Raw genomic sequence first — 23995 nt, forward strand, 5'->3', positions numbered from 1 at the left:
ACATATTAAGTATAACCCACTTTTTGTTTTTAACCTAAAGAGTCAGTATCAACAATTACATGTGGGAAGAAAGTACCTTTTTCTCCTTTACGTTTGATTGCATCATAGTATATTTTCAGCAATTCGTCAAAGTCACTCTTTGCTCCTCCTTGAGGCTCTGCAATGACTGTTTTAACCAGCTCCAGGTTTCTCCATAAGCCAGTATGCATCCAGCGATCTTTTAATTTGTCCAAAAGCTGAAAACAGAAAAATCCAGAAGAGCTGAAATAAAAGGTCGATCACGTGCACCGTTCAAATAAAGCATGCAAAGACAGCTATGTCAGTGCAATTATTCATTTTTTTGTATTTATCAATACAAGTTTCACCACATACTGAATTCTGAATTCATTTAAAACAAACATTTGCATCTTAAATTTGCACAATATTTCAATCCTTTAAAATTTGCATAGATAAGTTAGGGGAGGAGGTATCGATGTAGCATTTGTCAACAGCCTCCTCTGCTTCTTGAAGGGCCTGCCAGTTTTGTTCTATCTGCCAGATTCTGAACCGCGCATATTTTAGTTCAAATCAGTACATGTTCAAATGCTGTAAGCAAATAAGTTTGTTCCACATTTAGTGTGAACATAATGAAAAATATGTATTGCATTATAAAAACCTAAGTTACCAAAGTCTGAAACGACCATGAAAACTGAAGTGAGATGGGTGGGGGCCATTTGTAGTTAGCTGTCATCACGTGCCCTTTTCTCATCAGTTTTTAGACTGCATTTTATCAAGATAAGGAGCAAAAGTCATTCCTTTACCTAACATACTTGCTCGATGGTGCACAGCAATGCCCTCAAGACCAATGAAAGGCAACCAACACATTTTAGAATGAACTGAGGTGATCTGGTTCAGTGGACAGAAGGTAAATATTTCACTCATTTTACTGTTCAGTGATCATTAGTGTCACTAATACTGTGCAGTAGAGTCACCAAGATCCGTATGTACAGAAGATTTTAAATTCTCAGTTTCTGTATCATGGGCTATGCTCTTAATTTGTCTGTACTTCCCTCAACTCCGCTCACTGAAGACTTTCTTACTATTTTGCTTCAGGCTACACAAACTGCTCCAGCTGGAACCTGCGCTAGTCCCAGTACAGTGCTTAAGGAGCCACAGCATCCCTTAGCTCCTGGCCCACTCGCCTTTTTGATGCACTCCAGCCAAAATCCAAGGATCTTGTATGGTTAGACTGTTGCAAAATTACTCTGTTAATAAGGGAACAGTTGCATATTTCATCTTCTTAACACCAAAGATCTGAATTTATTCTCTGACATAAAGTATTTGGATCGGTCCCTCTCGAAGAACATGCATGTCAGAGGGGCCAAATACTGTGACACTTTTTGTACTTTGACTAGCTGTGTCCCCATTTCTAACCAGACAGTTATGATTGCTTACTGCTGGCAAGGCACCGCTCTCCAGCAGCCACAGAAAGACCAAGCGGTGACCAGCAGTAACAGCCTCCTACACATGTTACAGGGGAAGAAATCAGTTCTTCCAAAAGTATCTGTCCTAGCGTTTGTCCCCTTTTCTACCAGCTCTGTCATTTCCTGGCAGGATCCTGTCTATAATCTCTTTTTATATAAAGGGCCATAATATTATGACCAAGCAATTACTGTGCATCTGGCCATCCACAGCCTGCCACTGAGATTTCCGTTCTTGGCCATGATATGGAGATAATTCTGGTAAAGAAGAGAATCAAATTATTCCTCTAAGTACCTCCATTTAAGATCTGTTAGAGCTGCCCCTGACTGTAATACTGTCAACTTTTCAGACTTCATTCTTCCTTCTATGAACCTAATGCTTGTCCGGGCATCCACCTGACAAGCTGTGCTAAATTCACTTCTGCCTCTGCTCACCATGCGTGGCAAAAGGAGGCTGGTAAGATGGTAGAGACAGGACACGTTTAGGTATAACTGAATTGAAATTTTACAAGCACACCTCATGAAGCATTCTTATCAGAAAAATGGTTTCATAATGAAGTGAACCAAAGCCTGTTGGATCGTCTCAGAAAGGGCAAGATTCCTTACAAAAATTACTTAATCCCTCAATTCCCCTGTATTTCTCTCACAGTTTAAAGCAGGATAACTTCCATTCATCTTTGGAAAGACGGCAGCAGGAAACCTTCCTCCAGATTGTTAAGAAAACATCTTTTCTCTTTTGTGGGCTGCCCAGCCCCTGCAGGCAAGTATCTATCAGACCAGAAGAGGTTCAGAGGTTTCTTGTTTAATTGACAGAAACCATCACAATAAAAAAAAAAAAATCTACTTTTTTGGATGAAAACATGCAAATTATTCATGAAAATCCTTGGCAAGAATGGAACAATTCATTTAATTCATACGAAAGCTATTACCTCTCCTACTTAATGGAGCTTCCTGGAGATGGAAACTTCCTTGTACACAGAAAAATATGTGCAAATACACACAATACGCACACAAGAGACACTAAAGGCACCAGAATTACGGATGTGACCGAATACAAATAAATAAAATATAAAACATATACGTGCCTCGTAAGAGCTATGAATCAAATGCAAGATTCTCATAAAAATTATTTCACTTCAGGTTGAAAAAGTGCAAATGGGAGCAAGATATAATGCCAGGAATCACAAGAAGCAACCATTAATGCCCACAGTCAGTCACTTCTTCTACCCAAGGGAATAATAGTTTCTGCAGTGGAAGGCAGTCTGCGTATATTTTATTAAATCCCCTAAAAATGGATTCTCGAATGGTTTATTAACAAACGGTCTTCCTCCAAGAGAGCAGAAAATCTTGTTAGATAGAATCTCTCATCTTCCCATGCACTGAAGGATGTTTACTTCGATAGCTTTTTGCCCTTTTTTCCTTTCTTCTACTTAAAGACACCTGTAAGCTATGATCGGTACAATCAACGAGCTCAGTATTTAGATTTACTGTTCATCTTTGTCAGCATCCCCCCCCCCTTTTTTAGGCATCTTTTGAAACACTCTTGGAGTTTGAGAACGGAGGAAAAGTTTTAACATCTCTTGCCATTATGTTGTACTCCTAAACTAAATCCTCTCATCCTGTGTCCATGAAGGAAAAGCTTTGCTCCTTTTCATTTGCTGCTTTGTTTTATACAGTGCCAAAAATTGCATTAGAGGTTTCCCACGTCACGAAACAAGACCAAAGATTTGTTTTAATGTATTTTACCCTAAGGCAAGTTCATTTTAATTTCCAGCATCTTAAAGAAGTTGAGAAGTTAACTTGCAGCCATCACACCGCTGCAGCGTAATCTGGAAATGCACTTTTTCTGCAGCATTCCTTACCACTGACGGGGATTTCTGAAGTAGCAAATACCTGCGATGAGGGAGGGTCTCATGGAAAACACGACGACATGATGAGCTACTTATTTTGATTTACAGTTCCCTAGCTCTTGTCCTGCTACAAGCACTTGTTAACTTTCTTTACATATATTATTCCTTAAATATTTTAGCATTGTTTAACATAATGAATGGACTGCTCCTTGCTAGTAGAGTAAAAAGGGATTACGGGAATAATCCCTCCATCAAGAAGTGCTCGGGGAAGCTACGGGACAGTTCAAAATATGATAAAATATTCAAGAGCAGTACAGGGGGAATAGAAGGATAATGAAGCCACTCGTGACCCAAGTAGCCCCTGAGAGAATAAAATAAGTCTGGCTTTATTAGCTAGTTTAACAACTATTAACTCTTTAATAACAACTATCAGTTACAATTGTATTGCATATTCTCATGCATCTTTAAAAGTGTGTGCTGTCTTGTTCCCCATACGTTTATATAACGACAACTGAACAAAAGGTATTTGAAGGTGCACAAAAGTTACACAAATTTCTGGTAACCCTCTTAGAAGTCTGCCATTACACACCAAAAAAACCAACACCTTCTCTAAACTTAAGTGTTTTTTCATCTCGTTTGTATGTAATACTTTTTAATGATATGAAATTCACTTTTCAACTGTTAAGGATCCTTAACATTTTCATCGTTATTTGGATATAAAGGGTAGCTGAGGAGAGCAATGAAACAGCCGTTAGTTTTTTCTTAATAAAAATCACAGTATTGGCACCACTGTTAGTGCAAAAAGTCAGGGATTCTCGAGGGACTAACATTGATCTAAAAGCCTTTTCCCATGCAGAACTCTTCGTGTGTTTGCTACTAGAATTTTCTTTTTGAATAAGCACTGCTTCAAATCAAAGTGTGTCTCCAGTGGGCTGGAAATGTGTCTGAAGGGTCAAACAGAAGTTCTACACGCAGTCAGCAGAAAACTTCAGAAGCAGAAAGCAGACATCCCTGTCCAACGCTGAGGCTGAGCGATAGGACTTACTGCACTAGGCTCAGCTTTGCTAGAGCTGAAGGGGCTTCGATACGCTTGGGACTAACAGGGCAGTCGCCTGCAGAAAGCAGGGTTACTCTTCAATCCACCAACGCGTGTAAGTGACACACAAAGGCGCACTGCTGCTACGATGACGTACTCTTGCATCATCTTTTCAGTCTCAGTCCACTAAGGCACATTCTGTACACAGACACCAAAATCTTACATTTACCTGAAACGGCGTGAGGAAAAGGTGGCAGTTTTAGAAGCACCTAAAATCTCATACTACAAACATTTTCCCTTTAATTTCAAAAGTATATTATATTTGTCTGTTTTAATGTAATATAGACATACGCATCCTAGAACCATTTCCAGCTATGTTTTGTAATGCCTGAGGTGTCTGGAGAAACAACGAATAGAAAAGACTGACCTGGGCCATTCCCTGTTGAACACCTACAACCGACTACAGAAGGTGCTTCCAAAAGATACCCAGGCTAAACTAGTACCCTACAAACAGGAAGATTAGGGATTTCAAACCCAGAATAAAGGGATTCCCCCAAGCCCTGGCAGATGGAGAAGAACACAGTCTTATATCTACAAAAACTGAAATACATCATGTTACTTACCTACTAGACAGACTACAGAAATTACAATTTTTCTCAGGACCACTAAATGGTTTCTTTTTCTAGAAATTCTTGCAGATTTATTCACTTTTAACTTCGCAGTAGCAAGAACATTTTAAGAAACTGCAGATGTACGGACCCATACCCAGCTGCACCGCTCCATGCATACAGGATGAACAATTTGGCAATGACAGATTCAGAGAGCCAAGAGAACCCGTCAAACTGAATTGTGCTCTTCCAGACTTGTCAGTCTTACACCATGAAAAGGGCCATAAAATCCACATGTACACAAAATCAACCACAAAAATCAGAATAAGGAAATTTTATCCAAAGGCAACTAAACTAAAACCTATTCATTTAAATAAAACAAAACAACTTTTTCCCATGGATGTTGTTCTAACTTTAAAACCAGTGTTTTTTGCACTTTCATCTGAGTAATAATCCAATAAACTAATCAAAATGAAACAGGTATCCCTTCGTATTTTAAATTTTAACATACATTACTAAGTTCTTATACCTTTCCATACTATACAACACAATGTGTTACCAGCATTTCAATTCCAGTAACACATTATAAAAGACAAAATACATCACTAACAGACCATAGGAGATGCATATCTGCAACTGGTGGACACTGTCATTCAGGAACCAAAATAAGCTGAACAATGTAGAGATGGTACTCCAAAAATCTAACACTAAAACTTCTTATTAATATTAAAGGCTTTTTTAAAAACGTACTATTTCGGCAGACCTCACCAGCAGTGTGCCAAGCCTTGTAAATATATTTTCTTTAAGTTCTATGCCAGATGTAATTTATACCTTCTTGGCAACAGAAGACAGTAAATTCTGTATCTTTTCCTCTCACCATCTTCTACTTATCTCAATCTTTGTTCTGCTTCAAGACATTGGATAACTCAGTCCTTCAGTGCTTTTTAATTTTATCTAAGCAACAGGAAGAGGCAGCGGAGCGGAGGAGGCAGTGTAGACACCAAATTTATACACTGAGTGCATATGAAATATTTTTCCTTCAATAAAGCACTTGTGCCTTGACAGAAAAATAACAGGTGTCAAAACCAAATAAATAAAAGGCCTTGTTTACTCTACACATATGGAAAACTTACATTCAGAAAGGATGTCAGAAAGAAACACAGTTTTCTCATTTTACTACAAAATGTTTCCCACCATTTGGGCTTTCTGCAAGTAAACCGTACAGGTTGCTTTATATATCACCAGACAATTCACTTTGCATCTGCATCAGCTGCCTCCTCTCTTCCTTCCAGTGGGGGAAAAAAATATACACATATATATATTTAAAAAATATATAAATCTATAGACTGACAGATCCTTCTGTGAATTTAAGCTATTAGGATAAAGAACATCATATTTTCCACAGAAGTAATCCTCTGATGATCTCAAGGCACAGATGTTTTTATAATGTATCTAATTCCACAGGTATTGCATTACCTTTAATAAGCCTTCAGGAGGAGGCAGCTTGCTGAGTCAGCCGGTTGCCTACAGCTGCAATTTTTTCTTCAACCCACTCTCCCCCTGGTCGCAAAGCTCCAGTCTGCTCAGCGTGATGGTTAATTACCTGCTTGAATGTTCTACTTCTATTTGAAAGAATTAAGCCACTTCTGTATTAGTGATAATCCCAAAATATATTCAGCCATTAAATAAATGTATTTAGCATGTTGCTTAAACACTAGTGGCCTTAAATTCATGTCATTTCAAAGTAGCCCTGGAGAACGTATTTTGCCAGACTCCACCCACTTTTTTCACATCACTTCCATGGTAGTATTACAGGCTCCTATTAAAAATACTTCTTCAAGAACCAGAGACATTCTGGAAAAGTACAGAAGTAGTAGAATTTACTCAAAGGCTCTCTGAACTACAAGGTTGTCACGCCTCGTACTAAGTGTCCCAGAATCCTCCATGCAGCTGACCTCCAGGACTGTAGGAAGCCTTCAGTTTGGAGAAAGCAACAGTTGACAAGGTCATTGCAGTGGCATGGGATCAGCAGTTTAACTCTATTTCTATATTTAAAAGAAAAAAAAAAGTCATTTGAGGTTAAAAGTGAACACAAAGGAAATGGCAGAAGGAAGAAAGCAAACAGTAATGAAATGGGAATAGAAGATTAAAGGGACAAAGAGCCAGCTAATTGCCTGGAAGGATTTGGGTAAAAGGAAAAAGCTGAGTTTCCTTCGAGGAACAGGAAGGAAAATATTTGGGTCAAGTAACTGATAAACTCTGATGACCATTATTCAAATCTATCAAATAAATCAAGAAATAGCATTCTTGAACTAATAAAAAAGAGCACTATAAAAAGCATAATGTCCTTTAATAAGAATGTCTCAGAGACCACAACCAAACCCAACAATGTTCATGAACGCCACCAAAAATATTATGTTTTCGAAAGGACTCTAAGAGTATGCACCTTTTAGTTACAAGTGATTTACTAAATTGTCAGAGCTAATTTATATCTTATCTCTTCTCCATTTTCTTCTTCTTAATCACCTCGTGTGCTTTTTCAACTGTGATTTTACTCCTAATCACATTCATCACCAAGAAAAAAATCAACTTTGCACACGACACCCTGTCATTTGCATTGCACCAGGCTGGGACTACGCCAGCCAAGAATAACATAGCCCATTGAATTATTTAAGCAGTTGTTTGCACTCAATTAGGTTTTCATGAAAGGTTAAGCAACAGACTGATTCACAGAAACTTCTTCATGTTTATGGGAGGTACCTAACACAATACAAGGAGGTATTTAAAATTCATTCTTTTGAATGATTTAAGTTGATACATAATACTAACTTATCTATTCACCCCCCCCAAAAAAAAAAAAAAAAAACAAAAAACAACTTCAAATTGAAAGAGAACGGTAAAATATCTGTGCTCAAAATATTTCACTCGTGAAATAAAATCTACTTTTGGAACAGAATGTTAATTTCCCACTGTTAATAGATAACTGGCGAAAAATACCAGATGCACATACAAGCACACGCACAGGTAACCTTTTCTTTATATGCTAAAAGTAAACTTACTTAATGCAGAATTGTAATGGACACAGGCCACAAAAAGATGTTAATCTTGTCCAGGAGAGGCCATTGTGCCCTTTCTACTGCACATTTCCCTGGCTTATCATTGTGGGGCTACAAACAGCTACACAAAGAAGTATCCTTTTTAACCATTATTCATTTACAGATAACTGATCAATTTCTGTCTGATTTCCTTTCTCAAAGTGTCATGGAGGCTCTGTAATGAAATGTGCCATAACTGCAGAACAGAAAATACGGGGGGAAAAAAAGCGTTTTTAAACTGCCAGGAGAAAGAGAACATTGTAAACTGTAAAACCAAGAATTAAAGAAAACAGGGAATGTAATATATTCGGAGACTTCAATTTCTTTGTTTTAAGGAACACACAGACGAGCCAATACAGAGAGGAATTTCAATGTGGAAAGAGCTTAGAAAGTCCTGAAATAAAAGTAAGGAATGAGACCAGAATGCACACGCATCTAAGTACCACTTCCAGAAGAAAACACATATTCCTCACTTTTTTCAGAACCTCTCCTTTTCAGCTGATGAGGAAGATTTTCTAATGTGTATTTGACTGCTAACCCTTTCCATCTGTTACAGCAAAACGGAAATTTAGTGCATAAAACAGGAGAGCATCTATTTAAAGCAAAAGTAGTTAGAAGGAAAGTGATTTTAAGAATACAAGCTTGCACAGATAGCCATGATTTCAAAATTAAAATAAAATCACTCAAGTTGATGAATACTCAGCAAGTCCCACATTTACTCTGACATTTTACATGTCTCTCAGAGCTATGATGAAAGATCATCAAGGCTTTTCATTTTCTCACCAGGTGGTCTGTATCATGGAGTCTTTCCTCTACGCACCTCCCAAGAGAAAGTTGTCCTCAATAGGAAAACTGTATCGCTACCGCATGATCTGCTTTACGAGATTTTTCACTGAGGCATCTCATAGTGTATCTTCACAACAGAGAACCAGTTGGAAAATAAAACCTTGTAAGTGCCTATGATTTCCAAAAACTTGTGTGGAAAATGCATCTCTTTAAGTTTAGAAGTACCATACTTCCTCAAGCACAACCTTATACAGGATTATAATATATTATAATATATTTAAGAAAAAATATATTTTTCCTTTAATATATTAAAGTATATACAATGTAAATATAATATAGAAAATATATTATATTTTACTTATAACATATTAAAGTGAAAAAAAAAAACCAACATTTAGGACCAAGACTCATGTTGAGATATCTATATATGCCAGGAAACGTGGGGTAAAACCTTCGCTAGCCCACACAGGCTTGGCAGGCACGCCGTGAGGCGGGGGGAAGCAGATAAAAGCTGCTGCGCAACTCCGCTACATAATTAAACTAACCCCTGAACATGGTGAAAAACTCTGTATTATGAACAAGATTCTGATCACCATGTGCACACTCCAGCACAATAAAAGGTGAATAATTCATAATCATTTTTGAAGGAAAAGTATGCATCGCTCAACTTGGGGGAAACACAGGGGATTTCACTGGTATGATTTTTCTTCAGGGACAGTGACAAAGTGCCGCTCCCCAGCAGGAAACTGAAGCACTGAACTGTGTTCCATGTGCCATAAATCAACACTGCAGCCTACAGGATGTCTCTCTGGTACCAACATACCATCAATTTTTCAATAACCTCCCTAAATAATGGAATATGTGAACGGCGACAACAGTAATGAAAAATGAAATGTTTTGCACACCAAAGACTCTAGAATAACACGGTTAATACGTTGCTTCTACAGTTAAAGAAGCTTTTTTTTTATATTAAATCTTTTTCCAAAAAAAAAGAAAACAAACCACACGACTTGTTTTACTACAAAACAACCTGGATAGCCTTTGAAGGCTTTGAGCTCTGTCACAGCTGTTTCTAAACAACCAGATTCAAAACAGGCTTTTTTTTTTGTGGTTTTAAAATCAGCCAAGACAACACTTTCTGTGTTACAAGAGCTACTTGTACATTCACCCTAGGCTATCGCTACGCTTTCCAATGAAAGAACAATCCTTCATGCAAAAAAGGCGCTCCACAAAAATCAATTTATAAATAAAGAATTGTTTATATCCTGGTTCTGAATAAAATATGGAATATTAACCGCTCATTAATGAGGTCCGCATCCTACATTGCTGACCTCTTCCTCAGCAGTAAAAGACCAAGCCCAGTCATCTTTGACCTCTTTTTTTTTCCAGACTAAAGAGAAAGAAAAGACAAGGCTGTCTTAGTGGCACATCAGCAGCGAAGCACAGGGCCACGTGGGACCACTGATTCAAAGAGAAGTGTAGTCCTAGGCGAGAGGCTGGCCACGTCTGCGAGTGCTCCTACAGGAACCCGAGGCAGTCAGGTGCCTGTCATCGGGAACTGACTCCAGCAGGGGAAGAGGAACAGGTTTTAGCTTTTAGCCTACTGACATGAACAGGAAAAAAATAGTTTTACATTTACAGAAGCATTTTACACCTGTAGCCACTAAATAATTTTTATGATCCTATTCAAATCCAAATCATATTAATAAATACTCTCTTGATTTTCCCCTTAGTCATTTTTTCCCTTCTTATACAGCAAATCGGTGCGTGCAAAAAAACAAGACAATTTCTCAGCAACAACCACATACTGTATGCATGATGCTCAGCTTGGAATTGGTAATTATGTAAAGCCAAATTATAACAGGGAACAATATCATTGATTCTTGGAGACATCTGAAACCTCTTCTTTGGAAGTAGGACCACTATCCTGACAACTTAGTACGATCTCAGATCAAGGCAAACAATGAAGCAAATGGTAAAATACAGAGAGATAAAACTTTCTGCAACAATGGCAATAAGGAATAAGTCTCAAAAACTGACTCTCATTCATAAGCCATAAAACAGAAGTTTTATGTTTTGTGGAAATTACGTTTGACAACATTTAAAAAAACTTTAATGGACTGTGAAATCAAAATGCAATGAATACTCTTTGGAATACACCATCTCACAAATCATATTTTATCACAAAGAAACTTTCTTACCCAATTGGCAACTATCATGATTTCCTAAGACACGATTTCATGTTTCCCAAGGAAGTAGAATTTTTCTGCAGTTAAAACAGACCACGGATCCCCTTCAATATATTTCATATTCCAGTTCTTGTATATGCCGTCACATCGCTGATACAGAACATGTTACCTAAATATATGTTCACGAATTTATTTTGTCATACATAGCTTTTTTCACACATAAAGTTGCACCTCTTCCTCATCAGGCAGTGAACCTCCAAGAACTGCCAAAGGGACCACAACTTGGCAGGCTACACTAGTACTGAACATTAATGTCAAAGTAACCTGTGCAAGATGTACCTTCTTAAAAATAATGGTTTTTTATGTATATTGTTCCTTATTAACTATTTTTTTTCAACCCGATTTCTCTTCCTTTCATTAAAAGTTCCCAAGGAAAAACGACGCTGAGTGTACTTGCTATTTAGTATTTGGACTCGGTCATTCACAAACTGAGCGCAGCCACTGCTTGACCGTGAAAACCCATTTCCAAGGCAGTTTCTACTTAATTGGTAGGAAAAACATGGAAGCAGAAAGTGTCAATTACAACGGAAATTAGAGCACGTGTTAACTAGATACAACAGCTCAGCTTGCAGCACTTTGACAAGTCAGAGCTCAGAAGTGAGAAGCAGTAATAGGTTTTTAGTTTATTTTCCTGATGCTGTATGCTCGGGGTATTTAAACTAACAGCGCAATAAAATATTAAAGTGCACTGCTCTCAGGGTGTGAAATTCACAAGGAAAGTACTCATCTACCAGTCCAGAATATAATCTTTTATACACGTAATACCCAATAAGCTGCCACAGACTGTCGCTACAGATTCTACTTTATATCCTGTGCGGGTGCTACCACAAAGTACAGCTGCCCTATGCAAAAAGCAAGTGCCACAGGGCTCTTAATAACTGCAAGTCACTTGCTTGTCACCGTACCAGCCCAGCAAGGCACAGAAAGTATATTTGTTCATTCTTCACAGCGAGTAATTCATGAAAATAAGGTGGGAAGCCTCTTCTGAGCCAACAGCTCCCAAGTGCTACAGCATGGCCATGGCGATGGTCGGAGGCTGCTCCGGGGAACTCGCGGAAGGACCATGTGTAGAACACCTGGGTGCAGCATCATGCACGAACAGCTAATGGCTGTTCTTCATGGCTGCTCTCTGTAGTCTGAGAAACAGATGGCAAAATACTGTGAAAGTGTATTTTTTTTCTTAGGGAACACATCAAGTAACAATAGTCATATCCCAATCTTAAATAATAGCGTGGCTCAAAAGACCCTCTTTTCTCTACCACCATGCAAATTAAAATATAGATCAAAATATTGACATACACATAGCATACAGATGTACACACACCACTGTACACAACTTACAAATAAATATAAGATGTACTTGATGAGGTAGCACAATTTCCAAAATCCAGAAAGTTCCTTTCAAGCTTGTAGGCTTATTCTGCCTAAGCATAATTGATATTTATTATGGCACTGCTCTAGAGAGATAAATATTATATAAAGGGGGGTTTGCACACTTCAGAGGAGCATCTTTGCACTCCCTACCACAGGAACAAGACCTGCGCATCACAAAGGCGCTCTCAACAAACAGCAACATCGGGAGTTTGGAGCTCACCATTCAAGCCCAAAAGCGCTCTTGCCAATAACGCAAAACGCATGAATTAAAGAACACCCTCTAACCAACTTCCATAACAACACGATAATAAACCATACTTCATACAAACATCAGAACTTCCAACTGAGTATCTTTATAGATGCTCATATTAAGGTCCACCATTGAAAAAGGCATGTTAAGAAAGTACAACGATGTCCCGTCTCCAAGGCTGAGCTCTAGCAGTAAAGGGATGATCACACTCCCTTTCAAGAGTATACAATATCATCTCTTCCCTCGAGCACTCTCTGACACTTGCCTAACCTCCCGATGAGCCAACTCAGAGCACAAGGCCAGTAGAAAACTAAGCAGGGCGAGAAGGGGAGGGTGTGGGAAATAAAGCCCCTTCCTTTTTTCTGGAGATCTGAATCAGCTCCCACTGAACTCGGAGCAGCACGAGAACAATCACAAGGAGGGCAGAACGCAAGCTTCTGGATCATCTCCTCTAACTTCTCTAAGCCTCCTTCACGCTTGGATTACCTCTAATTCCCTAGAAATCAGAAAATTACTCCTGTAACCAGTGCGTATCTAGGATCTGGCCATACTGTTTAAGAAAGAAAACAAATCTTGTGCAACTACTCTGGTTGTCAGTCATCAGCCTGAAAGATACAAAATTATCTATGACCCAGCCCAAAAGTTTTCTTGGCCTGCTTTGTATCACATGTGCATCGTCAAAAGCCACCAGTAACCAAGCAATAAATAAATATAAATAAATAGGTAAATAAACCCACAACTTAAGAGGTTAAAAAATTCTAAGTGAAAACATTATAATAAAACAAGCACCAGCTTTGAAAGTTCAGGAGTTATTTTACAGCACTTCAGTTACTCCTCTGGAGTGGAATTCAGCACCACTCTGGCTCTGTAACTTCGGGAAATATTTCTGCTGCAGCCTCCCAGATTATACAAGAAACGATCTTGCCAGGGTGTGAACTGTCAGCTCCGTCTTCAAATTTAGCTTGGCAAAGGAACCTGCTTAAACCGATGACATGAAAAGACGAGGCTTGCTACAGAACTGGAGGGTAAAGATTACATACCTGTTTATAGAATAATCATTGTAATTCTTTTCTATAAACTTCACTATTCCCTCTGCTACTGTTCTTTCCTATTTGAGGCAATACTACCAGAAGTCTTCATTGAAAAGAGCGTTGTGATGGAAGGGTTGAACTCCTCCATCATTCACAGCGATCTTTACATACCTCTCTTCGCTACGCCCAAGTCAATGGCAAAAACTGAAACTGTAGACTTCAGAAATTGCAGTAAGATTTACAGGAGCCATTGTAGTTCTCAGAAGACACCTCAGATAATGCACACCAAGCCTGAAAATTGGCCTTTTGGATGAATGCAAGGGCCCCGATACTTAGACAGTTTATATTACAGACATTTAAACCTTTAAAGGATGGAAAAAATGTAGAATAAAACTGAAAGTAAAGATATTGTATATGATTAATGGGAGCAACAAAAACCATAAAAACATGAGGAAGCTGAGATAAAGATCAGAAAGAAACCCATGAGTGCAGAGTGAGAGTGAAAAACAAGCAACGAAAAAAACAGTGGTCAACAAGTAAAACAAAATTCCATCTACGTTTATTAGGTACAAATGTTGAAATGCATAGTTTTTGAGTCATTAAAAAACAGCTATTTTAGACCACTTATTTACCCTGAATTATGCCCCATCACACAGAAATCACTCTCCTAAGATTTTCATCAGATAAAGGCAAAAGACACAGCTTTAGAATCTGGCAATAAGCCTTTTTTTTTTTTTCAAAGTTTTTTTTTTTTTTAAAGGGTCAATTCAGTGTCATAAGACCTACCTCAGCAGCCTGCAGTCACTGGAAAAAAACTCCAGTGGGGCATCACATAGAGCCCTAAGTGCCAGGACAGAGACACAGAGCGAGAGCTTCTCCCACATTGTTTAATTACTCTTCCATCATTTTGCTCTACTTCTGTTATTAGGTACTTGTGTACAATTTGAGATAGCAAGGATGACAGAACTCTATTCCCTAAAGTCTTTTCTTGGTTTTAGGGTTTCTTACATACTGTAATAGCACCAGTGCAGCTGTTTGGCTCAAACAAATCAGGCTTCTGAAGTAAGAGAATGCCTTTCCCTTGAAAGCAGCAAGCAAATACTGCGCAGAAAGTGAGTATCATTATTAATTTACAATTATTTCGTAACTTACCTCTGATATGCCAGCCTATTTAAGGCCTCTTTCTTTTCATCCCAGTGAATGTGATGCTGGATATTAGCTATAGTTATGACATCTAAAGCTACAGACACACTCAAACTTTGTTTCCCATAATATTTTAAATTACGTTCTGTAGTGTTAAAATGATGCAGAAAGTTAACGTTTATGTAACTTCAAAGAACAAAATTCTGCCATAAAACACACTGGGTGCAAACATTCCTACATCTTGCAAATATTTACAGGAGTAAATCTCTTCCTCAACATACTCCTATAGCTGTCAACAAGAACATCAAGGCAAATATTACTGTTGATCAAGCATTTCTCTCTGCATACTATACCTAAATACAACTAACAGAAAAACATGGACAATCTCATGGAGCCCACCAGTGGCACTAGCTAATTCCTTGCATCAGTCTTCTGCAACCAGTGCGACCACAGCACAGAGCAACCATCTGTGGTGCAAACAGTAATTTTCCTATTTAATTTCAAATTCACCTTTTAACTGCACAAACCTAATGGCTTCCAATTTTTCCTCCATCCACGTTACAAGCAAAAAGACGCTGTGGAATGTTTATCTCTTATCTGGATATTGTCATTTTACTGTCTCAAACTTCTTAAAACAACCTTTTCGCTAGGGAGGAAATCAGTCAGCATCAGACCTAGTGGGGAAACCCTGCACTTGCTCAATGTCTATGGCTCTTACACAGTTCCAGATGTTCAGAACATTAATAATGCACTAACTCAAAACCTCTTTTTGAAACTTTAGAATGTGCAAATTGCATTAAAACCTCTTTGCCCTCATTAATGGTATTGTTACAATCCCAGTACTCTGGAAAATGTTTTTTGGCATTTGTTTAACTTTGTGATATTGCCATTTACTCATTTTAACAGCCAGTGCTCAAATCTTAATGCTTTTAATAGGCCTGGCTAAACAGACTACCATCTTTTGTAAATTTATTGAAGTAATTTATTAAATAAGTAAAAGTTGTCAGAAGGCAGCTTTTTTTTTTTACTGATGGTAGGAAAAAATGGGTTTCCTTATAATTTCTTTACAAAACCGCGTTTCAGGTAAGTTTTAGAAATGAAAGTATTCTGTTCTTTTTTTGTTATGATCAATTCATTTTCTGCCACTTTGACAAACTTTTTTTTTTCTACCAATCTCAAACAATTTCTATTAAAAAAAAATGGGGGGGGGGGGATTTGTCTTAGCCTAAGAAGAGCCAGACATTCAGAATTAATACTGAAACTGTATCCCTCCCTCAGCCTGTCATACAGGGGTGGCACATTTATGTCCAGGCCACGAGACCGTATATTCAAGGACTTGTGCTCATATCCAATGCAGACACGCTGCGCTGCAATGGCAGAAAAGTGCAATAGTAAGAGGTTAAATGGAGGTCCCTTCTGTTTATTCCAAGTAACTACCTCGAGTGAAACCAAGGAGTCTCAGTCTGCCCAAAACCAGCAGTGGGGTTCCAGATACACTGCACAAAACTCATTCACTTGCATGGAAAAGTGAAAACTAAACATGGCAGAACTACGCTCAGATTACATCTATTGTCTTGAAACTAGAAATAGTGGGATAAAAATTAGGAACTGGTTTATGCTCCAGACTCAAAGAAATAAAAATCACCCACCTTTTAGATTAGACATGACTTTCGGGGCTTGGGATGTCTGGATTTTGACCCCAGACATTCCAAACCAGCTCCTGGTAACCTACCATCACCAGCAGTACATATGGAAGTGTTCTTTAAATTGAAACAGATTGCATTTGGGGTTCTAGAGTAACAAATGCAATCAATTGAGATAAGAGGAAAAAAATCCAGATTTATCTTAATCAGAAGAGAAAACACATTTGCGAAGCATTATTGTTCTTGACCATTCACGTTTATTGCAGTTAAACCAAGAAAGCAGAACTGCATCAATGCCAAGCCCAAATTGCTGAATGAACTTCATACCCTCTACAGAATAAGGGAAAAGAACAATCACTTTTTGATCAAATATAGCCCAAGGTGATGTTCTGCTGGGGCATAAAGCAAAACTACTGATATACGATTTTCTTCTTAAGATCACTTGGTTTGCTTGATCCCATAAAAATTGTCTATGAGCAATTTATAAAGCAACTATCAAAATTCAGGAAACTAACAAGTTCCAAGCCTTGTTAGAGATCATAAAGTGTTACATTTAAGAGATTTATTAAATTTTGATTAAATGGTTGAGTTACCAGAACAGTGCTTAATTCTGAACATTTGAAATTTCTGTAACCTTGTTCAAGGAACAATTACAGAATGTTTTTCTCCTGAATCTTCTTAGCCATCAACACAAGAATAGTGCCTATAAAACACACCTGAAATTTCAGGAAATACGAATTTGCAGAACAATCCACACTGCCTGTCAGCTGACTGTACTGCAAATATTTATCCTTACAGTTCAGCCTCAAGTCCAACAGCATCTGCGATAAAGTGACTTAAAATGATTTTTTGGTGGTTTTGTTTGCTTTTAATTATATCCTTAGCTACCAAAGTGCTAGCTCGATAATGGAGCAGTGCTTTCAATTAGTCTTGTAATTCTCGTTTCCTCCTTCTCTTTGCCTGTTCTGTTTTCCTTTTCTTCAACTCCAGCTCCCAATGAAGGGCAGGCAAATAGGCATAAAACTAAAAACCATCCCCAATACAGGATGTATGAGAGCCTTCTATAGGACATATTGACTAACTTTACTAGAGAGAAGTCAGTCAGGGGAAAAAAAAAATGAGAGAAAAGTGCTCAGACACTAACTCTGAAAGGTGTGGGAGGAAAAAGTAGTAAGCAAATCTTTGATTCTCAAGCAAAGAATACTTACCTTCTCATCTGCAAAACTGAACAACTAAGTCATTCAAAGCCTTTTGAGCAATTACAGTATTCTATCATTTTTAAAAAATTTTACTTCCAAATTATGACTCAACAATTAGCAGATACAAATTAACCAACAATGCCTTAAAAAAAAAAAGACAGGAAAAAAAACCATTAACATTATTGTCCAAAGCTTATTTTGTAAAAGAGCTACTAAAGAAAGGTCAGTTAATTCATCATGATGGATTATCACTAAAATTTATAAGCATTAGCATTTTTCTCCTTGCTGGATACCTTGACTTTGATATGACACATATTGAATGAATCATCTAAGATGCAGGCACCAGGCAAGATATATCTTAATGCAGACAGGTCGGCGACATGAACCCTAATGGTCCTTATCTTAATCTTGTTTAAAAGCATCTTAGATTTCTGAGTAATCTTTTCACCTTCTGATATTCTCTTTTATAGAGTGTTTTTCCTGGAGTTGCTACTGATTTTCACATAAATGCATTTTTGTTGCACAGTATCAACAGCATGTTTTTAAGTATCCCTAAAACGCAACCAGGATGATGGCTATTTAGTAAATGTTAAGATAAAGCTTTTTTTTTTTTTAAAAAAAAGCTTTTTTTTTTTTTTAAAAAAAAAAAAGAGAGGTCAACATGACAGAAGTTTGATAATTACAAAAAATCATGTTATTTGTAGACAATTCTGAAACATGGCATCAGAGTTGTTTGTAACAGAAAACTACCAAACGTGGAGATGTATATCTGATGCATTGCTTCCTTCTCATACTTTTTTCCTCCACCGCATTATTGGTCTCAAATATTTGCTGTACATATGCAGTCACTCTTCCATGGAAAAAAAAATCAAATAATTAAGATAAAGGCAAGTTTTTATACTTCTTTCCTCTACTTCTGCCTTTATCTAGTAATTTCAAATTACACACCTATAACAAGGTGGCAGACCTCTTCTGCATAACTGTTCTGGGATTTCTGCTACAGTTGCTCTCATTAAAAAAAAAAAAAAAAGAAAAAGGGGAAAAGGGGACAGATGAATTATTATTTTTTTAGGTAACAGCAGTTCAGTGACACTGATGTGAAAGGAGTTGGTCTTATTTCATTTTTCAAGAAACTGGTTATTTTACTAACACTAGCATAGCTTTAGACTGTTTGACTGTTAATAAATAAAAATTATCTGCCAGTAAAATGTTTTTTATATGATATGTGGAAAATTAAGTATTAATTTCTTACACAAAAAGCATACAACTATCATTAAAATATGAAGCAATAACAAAGTTCTACTTTATATGCCACATATACATTTCATTACAGCTACATCAGTTAATGGATGCTCAAAAGGTTGAGATTGGGCTTTGCATTGCTTGTCATCCTGCAAACATGCACGTTAGGCATCCTGTCTACCCCAGAGAACTACAATTTAAAAATAAAATGTGGTAACTGAGCACAAAAGTAAGGGAGGTAGAGCAAGAAGAACAGTTACATGGGCAAACAAAACAGAGCCAAACAAAAGGCAGTGGTGTTTTTCTTTCCAGTTTCTCTCAGGTATTAGATAACTGTGAGAAGCTCTTAATTTGGATAGTTACAGGTCACTTGGCTACTACAGAGCTAAGAAACTACATAGCATCTCTTTGCCTTGTAGTAGAAGTATGGATGATATATCAAAGATTTAAGGCTATTTTTTGCCAGAGCAAAATGTAGACAAGTGACTACCAACTCCTCCTGCCAACTGACAACTTTTTCAAAGAAATCCAGAATCTCCCAGGTCGCAATCTACCTGAAGAAATACTAACAGAGAAAAATGGAAGCCGTTAATGGATGCTTTCAGCACACATTGGCACTGGAAGGACTGTGTGACCAATACGCCAGCTCCTACAGCAACATACTTTGGTGACATTTATAATGTTAATCTCTGATGTTCTAGAAGAGGCATCCAGTTTTCTCACCTTATGATTAGGTTAATGTGGTGACATTTTGAAATTTACTTGCCCTCCATTTATTCGCACATAGAAACTTTCAAGTATGTTGGTATCTCTTCTTGGCGAGTGTAAGATTTTTTCTATTAAGCACTTCAGAAGTCTGAAACGAATCACTATATTTCTGGTTGAGTTTGTTTCACCAGCACTAACATGAATACATCGGTCATCATTTTCACCTAATGTTGGTTGATTACTTAGCATTTACAAAGCAACCTGAAATTCTAGGCAAAATATAGAGGAAGAAACTTTACTTTACTTATAAAAGCCCCTTAACTGCCAGGCTTAGAAGAAGTTAAAATGATTTAGTTTGTTGTACTTCTGCCATAATTTTATTTCTGACACTGTGTAATTGTGTTTTAACAGGACAAACAAGGAGAGAAAACTTCTTGCCTCCTGGCTCTAGGCTCCCAACACTGTTCATCATGACACACTGCATCATGACTGGGTTCTCTACTTCTGCTTCCTGCGGATAGTGTTACACATACCTCCATTCTTTTTATTCCCAGTGGCTGAGGCTAGAAACTGTTAATTTACAATTCTCAAAACAGAAAAGGAAAATACAGGTATATTTCATTAAAATGAATTAAAGTCTATGAAATTCAAATTGAATTGCATGAAAGTGCAGTAAGATGCAATTTCTGTCTCTAGTACTCTCGTTATATACAAGCAAAGAAAGTAACATATAATTTACTACTTGAATTAAGTTAAAATGGGATTTGCAGAAAAATAAAGTTAACATTATTTACAAAGCAAATACTTAGGGATAATTAACAACGATTTTTGGGCAAAGAGGCCAAAATGCGTATGAGCGCTTGAAAGTGAAGCACTGAAACAGACAGAGCCATCTAAGAAGCAAGGCTTCTGTAGGCATGCGGAGCAAAGAACATCATTGCTGAGCCAGAAATTCTTAAACAAAACTAAAACAGAATGTTGAACCGAAAAACACATCTGTAACTAACCAAACTGAAAACCAATGTACATGCCTAAATTCAAACTCCATCAGTTTAACTTGATAGAAGAGAGATACACTGATGGCACTCCAAATTCAGAGCACTGCACTCAAACTTCTAAGACACTTAAACAGACTTTTTTTCCACTTATTCAAAAGTAGAAAGTGCTCTTCATAAAACAATTTGATACCTTCAAAAATTTGCTTAACTCATAATAGTTCATTCAGTGAGGTACATGACCAGCTATATTATTGCCATCTTGATAGGCTTGAACCATTTCTTTAAAAGGTGCAGTTTTTCACGCGATCTAGCAATTTCCCCATGAAAGTCTCTGAAAAGCAGTTTTGAAATGCAAATGTGCAGGTAAGCAATATTCCGCAGGATGATGAAAGAAAAATGCCTTGTTTTCCCTGCACTAATATGCTTACGTTTACATTATTCTGTACTTTCAACATATTAATCTCTTAGTCTTAAAGGCAACCCAATCCAGAATAAAAGAAGAAGTGGAATGAAAAAGGGCATCCATAGAAAGATATTGGCAATGTGATTTTAAAATATCATCCTTCAATTGTCTGCAATTTATATTTATCAATACTTTCACTGGGTTCATGGAAGTGTTCCCACAAAGAAAAAACACTCAACGTGTTTAGCTAGGTGACCTTTCGGTGAAGCATAAGGGCAGTGAGAGGGGGAAGGGTACCAGAGCTGTCCAGCAATCTCTTTCCTTCTTTATTAAATGTCATTACAAAGACTCTCCATACTTTCAATTCAGATTACTATTCTCATAAAAAACTTTCAGAGGTGTTTGTCAGGTTTGCATACAATAAGATGAACTACCACATACTGCTTAACGTTACACACCTTAGTAAAAGAATAGTGATGATAGTGAAAACTGAAATATGCTCTCAAATTCCTTAATAAAATAAATTTAATGCAAAATTTATTTACAGATTGCTAACATTGTGTATAAGTGCACAGTTTTGTGAGCTAGGTTAAATAAACTTATAGTCAGTAATCTGCTTTTTTCACTGATTGCACATTACCTGGTCTAATGTGGTCACCTAATGGTTACTGTCAGTAACTGCACTGATGACTGCAATGCTTTAAAGACACAGAGAAGGAAAAAAACTCCTTGCTTTGCAGAAAAAAATGCAGAACAGTCTGGCTTTTTAAAAAAATAATCAACAAAAATTAGTACTCCTTTTATATTAACTGAGATACAAACATTGTTGAAAACACATATGAGTCTGCTTTTTCACAAAAACAAATTTGCATGCCAGCCAATATGAGATTGAAGAAATCACAATATAATTGTTATTACAATATATTTATTCTATAACCATTCATATATATTGTTTAAAAAAAGAAAAAATCACATTACGTTTTTCAAGTAGAGTGTATGTTTTTTAAAGGGAAAATATGAAGTAAAATTTCCTTACCTTATAGGATGGCAAAAAACACAAAATTCCTTGGCCAACTGTTTGACACACTGCAAGCAGAAGTGCTCCCACCTCATCTTGGAACTCAAAGGTCTCTGCATGTTGGAATGTGGCGCACAGCTTCCGACCATTTGGGCCTGCTCCAATGGTGCCAACCCAAACCTTGTGTATTTCAAATTCAAAAAGTTAATACTAAACTGACACTGACAGTAACTGTATGAAATTACATTATGTTAAATCATGAAACATCAAATGTGTAGAAAAACATTGAGATTATTTCTCAGCAAATGAGTTTGAGTACTTAAAAACAGAAGAGAGAGTGCAGTAACTGAGATGAGATGGTTATTACCAAAATAGCTTAGCTTCAGATTTTCCCACGGAGGGGATGTCTAAGTATTGCTCTCTTTTTCATTTGAAAACTTACAATTGCATTAATCTAGTCTGTTCTATACATTTCCTTCCTACTTACAGAGTCTGCCACCATTTTTATTTTCAAGTTACTGTTCATTTCACAATGGACAGCATTACACCTCTGGAGAGTTTACCTGCGAGTTCCGAATAACATGATTTGCCTCCAGCTGAATAGAAAACTTCACGCCAAGTTCTGAAGAAAATGAATCCATTGGAGAGAGCGTACCAGATGTCAGAACAATTGTTCTGACATCATTTAAGTCTGAAAAAGCCTAAGTTAGAGAGGGAAAAGAAGGAATTCAGAGAATGGATGTAATCACTTTAAGATCTTACATGTATTTGCTATCATATAAAATCACTTAAGCCCTTCTACTTCCCACCCAGCTTACCACAGCGGGATTCAAGCACCAAAAATTAAGCATGTGGACTACAGTTTTATGACGCGCTTTCCTTTTCTGTTTGGTATTTGTAAAGAAGGCACTGGAATCTGAAACATCAGGCTGGTTTTCATTCATCCAAGTATACGTTTGTTGTAGAGCAACTCTGTAGTCATCCGCATACCTATACAGAGATATATAAATATTAATTAAAACTACAATTAAACAAACTGTAAGCGTTAAGCTCATAAAAATCAAAGACAGCATCACTACAATGCATTTATAATTAAAGCTTAAAAAATAATCTCATACACTATATTGTCTAAAAAAAGAAAAGCTATGGACCGTGCAGTGTATAAACCTTTCCCTAGAACTAGGTAACTCTGCTCTAGGTTTAAAATTTCAACAGTTGCCAGTTTCCCGTTTAGATAAATAATGAAACTTCACAATAATTAAAATTTTTAAAATAAGATCTAAATCAGAAAGCTTTACTAACTGCTGACGTTAGTATCCAAAAGTCAAATGATAAGTGCTATAGAGAAAAATAAAATCCATGAAGCATATTTAACTTGGCAATGCATCAAGAAGATTTACCTCTAACCCTCAAATAAATTTCTTCAACATTTGAATTCATTCATGAATGAAAAAATGTATTTTGATAGTATTTAAATTAATTCTCAATAAATTCTTCCGCAATAAGTAGATTTTCCAAAGCTTTTTGAAATGTTAATTTTGCTCAGAAGCTGGACACTATAACAAAATGTTGTTCAAATGAAATGGACAATTTGGTAAGCTGAATTAACCTGAACAGTGTGGTGGTGTTTATGAATTTGCACTGACCTGCTATTATCTTTAAAAAGACATAAAAGAACCATGAATAAGCCTTTTAGCACAATCTGTGTGGCAGGGCTCACAACCGGTATCTCAATAAGCTCCTCTCTACCAAACACTGATATTTTTTCTTCTTTTTCTAAGATAGCTGAAAGGTGTTTCTGTAAGAGGCAAAACAAATTCCATATTAACATTCTCAGTTATCTTCTCAAAAGCAAAGCTAACACAGATACAAGACAACTAGCACGCTGCTTTAAAAGTTTAC

General features: G+C 37.0%; 1 protein-coding gene across 10 annotated transcripts in view; it reads right to left on the reverse strand.

Annotated features, from left to right (window-relative positions):
• The window catches only part of BRIP1 (BRCA1 interacting DNA helicase 1), a 122798-nt gene that overhangs the window by 81498 nt on the left and 17305 nt on the right, over nt 1–23995 (reverse strand). For all 10 annotated transcript variants that reach the window (XR_014574226.1, XR_014574227.1, XR_014574228.1 and 7 more), the window contains 5 exons: nt 23740–23891; nt 22912–23083; nt 22657–22794; nt 22112–22273; nt 77–236 (listed from right to left, as the gene is read on the reverse strand). Coding sequence is in view for 3 of the 10 variants with exons in the window: in XM_083806286.1 (XP_083662412.1) it covers nt 77–236; nt 22112–22273; nt 22657–22794; nt 22912–23083; nt 23740–23891 (784 nt within the window). In the remaining 7 variants the exon portion in view is untranslated. The remainder of the gene's footprint in view (nt 1–76; nt 237–22111; nt 22274–22656; nt 22795–22911; nt 23084–23739; nt 23892–23995) is intronic.

This window comes from Anser anser (genome assembly GCF_964211835.1).
Source record: "Anser anser genome assembly, chromosome: 20".
Taxonomy (NCBI): domain Eukaryota; kingdom Metazoa; phylum Chordata; class Aves; order Anseriformes; family Anatidae; genus Anser; species Anser anser.